Below are 5,082 nucleotides of genomic sequence, written 5' to 3' on the forward strand. Positions count from 1 at the left end.
CCATGCAGCATTTCGCCTTTCCATGTTTTGTTGCTTCTCACTTCCAAGCGCCTTAATGCCCATGACCCCACATGAAGGGCCTTTCCCCCTTGAGTACACCCAGAGGATGCTTTATTAAATAATATTTAAAATATTGGACCTTCTGTGCAAGCAGAGGCAACAGCTTTTCTTTAAATTCCCATTAATAGCATCCCCCATTAGTATGTATTCCAGTCTCTGGTTTACGGTTGACAGATCTAGTTTTCTTTGCTCTTGCATTTTAAGTCCGCCCGGGCCCTGGAAACCCTGGTACGAGTTATGATTTTCTTGCAGGCACTAAAAAGTCACGTAGCCCCTAGGGTCCTAGATATCTGGGAGCAAGGAGGTGGGGGGCGGGGGACGGGAGGAAAAGAGAGGGTTAGACTAGATCTAAAATTACGGGATCCATGCCCAGATCCCCACCTTCTCTTTACGCTGTTTTCAGTCTGGGGGCTAACCATCAAGACACAGTCTCGTACTTTACTGAGGTAGCCTCTGTAGACGGAGGCACTTGCAGGGTACCCAGGAAGACCAACTTTAGGAGTGGCCAGGCGCCGTGCGCGGCCTGCGGGCTCTGGTGAGAGAGAGAGGGATCTGTCGGAGCGTGCGCATCAGTGACCCCAGCTGCGCGCCGCGGCGGCGGTAGGCGGAGGCGGGTTCGGCGGCGGCTACGGGGAGCGATTGGCTCTGCGTAGGGAAGGGCGGTTCCGCTTCCGCCGGACACCGGAAGTTGCTCTCCGCCCCTGTCAATGGGCCATGGAGAAAGTGGCACTGTAGCGTCTGAGTTGTGAGACCTGCGGGGCCGGCGGCCATGGAGGCCGTGCTGAACGAGTTGGTGTCTGTGGAGGACCTGCTGGTGAGGCCCGGCTCCGAGGGAGGGAAAAGGAAGATTCGGAGGGGCGGGTCCTGAGGAGAGGGGTAGGGGCCAGACTCTCCTCCCAGCATCAGTTTTGCCTAGAGAAGCCGAACTACGGCTCCCGGCAGCCCCAGTAGCGTTCGGCTCTTGCCCAGAGGTTCCACTTTGCCCCAGAGCCTAATGGGAGTTGTAGTTTCCTATGCCACCACGCCTCAGACTCGGGGCCTGGAGTCTGACGGGTGCTAGGTTCTCTCAGAAGCTCGAGGTCAGGATGCGGGCACTTGATTTTAAGTGCTTCTTCAGTGGCGGGGGAACACAGCGACCACCGTAAAGTTTCACGTATTACTCAATCCGGCACAGCGCTAAGTCCCTTGTAGGGGATGTCTCAATCTTTGTAGCTCTAACAGGAAATAGGCAGGTTTATTACGGTTTTTTCCTTCAGATAAGATAGGGTCCAGACTAGGCAGGGTGGGGCTGAGAGAAGCAGTCTCCGACGAGGGGCCGCGTGGGCTGGTCTGTTGTTGAGCTGTTCTGACAGCCTGTTTACTGTTCAGGCCAGCCTCCCAGGGTCAGCTGCTCCGGGAGCGGTGCCTGGGGCCGCCACCAGGTGGCATCTCCACTCGGCACCACTAGGGGGAGGGAAGCAGAGAGGGGAGGTGCAAGGAGACAAAGGAGACGACCCGGCAGTAAGAAGCGGAATGCCTGGGTCCCAGAGATGAAGATTGCAGGACTTGGGGTACCCCATGGTCGGGTACCCCAAGACCCGAACGGGGGGGTGTGGCAAAGGAGAAGATGGGTAACAGGGACACCCAGGTCCTGCTAGAGTTCGGCTTGCCCCCTTCGCTTCTAAATGACTCCTCTCCTCTCCTGTGGCAGAAATTTGAAAGGAAATTTAAGTCTGAGAAGGCAGCAGGCTCGGTGTCCAAGAGCACGCAGTTTGAATATGCCTGGTGCCTGGTGCGAAGCAAGTACAACGACGACATCCGTAAAGGCCTTGCTCTGCTGGAGGGTGAGGTGCTAGGCTGACTCCCCAAACGCCCCTTCCCAACTTGCCATCGTCATCCTCTGCCACCATTGGCCTGGTTTGCTCCTTCCATCTCCAGTGTGGGGGTCCTTTTTCAACATGGGATCTCAGAGTACAGTTATCTTCCAGTAAACTCACTGCAGGAAAGGGCTATACTTAGTCTGACTTCTCCCAGTGTGCTTTTGGCTACTTGCTACCTCATTGGTGTTTTGCCAGACAGTCATAGCATGTCAGTCCCCGCGGGACTTTGGTGATCTGGTCGTCTAGACAGAAGGAAAGTGACTGGTCTCAGGTCAGACAGCTGGTTAATTAATGGCTGAATTGGGACCAGAAGCTCCTGTCTTCCTGTGTCCCAGTCATGTCTGCCCCCACACCTCACCATGTTGCTTATTTAGCAGCTATTGTTGAAAACCTTTGGGGGGAGTCGTGTAGAAGTCCAGAAGACCATCCTCAAAACCTGGGAGCAGATGGTGTTTTTTTGATCAGAATCCTGTTTCCTTTAACTTTGGATAGGTCACCGTTTGTCAGAGGCCACAATACTTGACCTTTAAATTTCTCTGTACCCCTTTTCTCTTGGTCAAGTAATGGTGTATAAACAATCACTATACTAGCCAAAGATGCCTGTTGTAAATCCATAAAAGTAAGAATCTTCCTGAATGCAAACCATCTCAGCCTCCGTTTGTGTATTTCTCAGGTTTCCTGAGAAGTAGGACACAGCTGGAGAAGTGGTCTCTAAACATTGCCAGTCTAGTTGAGGAGACAGACAGATGCTTGGGAAGCTGTATAAACACCTGCCAACTTAGCAACAAATTCTAGTGCACAGAGTACAGCTGAACACGTAACCTTATGGGAAGTCACTGACCTTAGAAAGTTAGGTGGGATCTTTCAGGGAGGGGTAGTTGAAGGCAAGTTTGGAGCTGTTTTTTTAAAAAGAGAAGGTGTGAAAACTTATTTTGAACACTAGTCTGGGCAGCAAGCAACTGGAATAGAGATGCCTTTGGCTTGTCCAGTGCCCTGATTTGCTTTTAGTTCACTTGGATGAACCAGAGTTGACTGGAGTGTTGATATGTGGGCTGCATACACCTCAGTGATGGCTGGGTGTGGCTAGGGTCTGGCTAGGAAGCCCGGAGTGACTGGAGCTGAAGTGGAGGCTCAGGACAGTGAATTTAGGGAGTGGAGGGGGTGTCTGGGACACGGGCACTAAGAAGGAAGAGAAGGGGTTTTTACCCTTTTCCTTCCTCCCAACTCCCCAGAGCTGCTGCCCAAAGGGAGCAAAGAGGAGCAGCGGGATTACGTCTTCTACCTGGCCGTGGGGAACTACCGGCTCAAGGTAAAGCAGAGCGCTTCCTTCTCCCACTCCCTTCCACCCCCGCCCACCCGGATGGCCAAGCACCCGCTCATCTCTCTCCTCCAGGGTAGAGCCCAGGCCAAAGAGGGTAGTAGGCAGGGGGTGGTGTTGGGTACAGAGGTGCAAGGTGAAAGCAGGCCAGGACACTAAGGGAAGGCGAGAGACAGAGGATCTGGGTGCCTAGGGTGTGGGGAGCAAAGTGATGTCAGCACTGGGGTGCAGCCCCAAGCCTTGGGCTGTTATCTCCTTCAGCTTATCACCCCCACACAGTTGGGGTGGTTTGTGGACTCTACTCCTCTGGGTGGGGCTGGAGCGAGGGAGGGGGTGGAGGGAGAGGGAGGAGTCCCAGGGCCAGCGGAGAGAAGGCCCCTCTGATGGGCAGGCGGAGGGATGGAATTCTGAGGGAGGGTGTGTTGTTTTCCCTGAGTGCAGGAATATGAAAAGGCCCTGAAGTATGTGCGAGGGCTGCTGCAGACAGAGCCGCAGAACAACCAGGCCAAAGAACTGGAACGGCTCATTGACAAGGCCATGAAGAAAGGTGAAGGCCGTCCTCTCTTCCCCTCTGCCTCCCTCCACTCCCTGCCCTCATGTTTCCTTGGCCCCCAGCATCCCCGGGTCCCTCTCCACTCTGTTAACTTCTCTTCTGTCCCCCGTGCCTGGGCCTTCTGGTCTCTCTTCAGATGGTGCCCTCCAGGCAGTTCCTCCTCAAACCCTCTTCTTTCCCCGGCCCTCAGGGGCCCTCACACCAGGACTCCAGGGAGACAGGCACGTCTTCTGCCAAGGAGCAGCAGGCTGTGAGGTGGTAGCCCAGGTCGCCACAGGGACTGGGTTTGGCCTCGTGACAGTCTCCCTTTTCCTCTCCCCAGATGGACTAGTGGGCATGGCCATCGTTGGAGGCATGGCCCTGGGCGTGGCGGGACTGGCTGGACTCATCGGACTTGCTGTGTCCAAGTCCAAATCCTGAAGGAGACGGCATCCCTACGTCTGTGCAGGGACACGTGGGAGCCCATGGAGGACACTGGAAGAGCGCCCCACCCCCCCGGCCATCCCTTTCTTCTCCTGCACCCATCCCTGTCCTCTGTGGCCGTCACCCTCTCCCCTGAGACCTGTCACCTATCCCCAAATCATGCGCTTGGAGATGAGTGTAAATAAAACTGGACTTGGGCTTGGGAACCTCTTGTGTCCATGTTGAGAAAGGGGTGGGTTTGGTTGGGCCCAGGAGGTCAGAAAATGGAATATATGACTAAGCTTACGGGGGTCACACATGGGCCCTTCCTGCTCTGCACCCTCCTACTCCTACCCCGGAGGCTGCTGTGGGGTTCTCCTTTGTCCACCAAGCTGCCCAGACCCCACACCCTTCCTTCCTTCCCCCACCACTAGCCATGTCCTTGAGCAGTGGCAGGCCAGCATAGGGACGTGGCCTTTGCACAGCCTTAGAATCCTGACAAAAAACAGTGACCAGAGGCGGGAAGGGCAGAGTTGAAGGGACAGGCGAGACTGATGTCTCCTCTGACCCACTCAGCTGCCTCTCAGCATGGAGTTTTCCACACCAGGGAGGCCCCACTCAGCTTCCTCCAAAACCTCCACCCTTCCCTCCCTTTGTCCTGCGTCCTCCCCTTCCTCCTCCCTGTCCCTCTCCTTAAGGGGCGGGGGGACTGCCGGGGGCGAGGAAACGAGCATTTGGCATGGAGTTGGCAGAGGTCATGGAAGAGGTCAGGAACCCAGGACATCCCAGTTGCAGAGGAAGGTCGGGACCCAGTCTCCACCCAGCCGACTTGGCCTCACACCCGTCACCCTGTGCCAGGCTCAGCCTGGGCCTGTCTTGCTTCACTTCAT

General features: G+C 55.6%; 1 protein-coding gene across 2 annotated transcripts in view; it reads left to right on the forward strand.

Moving 5' to 3' along the window:
- FIS1 (fission 1 (mitochondrial outer membrane) homolog (S. cerevisiae)) overlaps window positions 1-4,419 on the forward strand; it is a 13,992-nt gene extending 9,573 nt beyond the window's left edge. The window contains exons 1-5 of one of the 2 annotated variants that reach the window (XM_010854338.1): window positions 723-874; window positions 1,751-1,883; window positions 3,152-3,228; window positions 3,679-3,784; window positions 4,113-4,419. In XM_010854338.1, coding sequence (XP_010852640.1) covers window positions 830-874; window positions 1,751-1,883; window positions 3,152-3,228; window positions 3,679-3,784; window positions 4,113-4,210 — 459 coding nt within the window. In that variant the 5' untranslated portion in view covers window positions 723-829 and the 3' untranslated portion in view covers window positions 4,211-4,419. Of the gene's footprint in view, window positions 1-722; window positions 875-1,750; window positions 1,884-3,151; window positions 3,229-3,678; window positions 3,785-4,112 lie in introns of those variants that run through there. The other variant, XM_010854337.1, reaches the window with a different exon arrangement.
- The last annotated feature ends 663 nt before the right edge of the window (window positions 4,420-5,082 follow it).

Source organism: Bison bison, unplaced genomic scaffold (assembly GCF_000754665.1).
Source record: "Bison bison bison isolate TAMUID 2011002044 unplaced genomic scaffold, Bison_UMD1.0 scf7180017864340, whole genome shotgun sequence".
Lineage (NCBI taxonomy): Eukaryota > Metazoa > Chordata > Mammalia > Artiodactyla > Bovidae > Bison > Bison bison.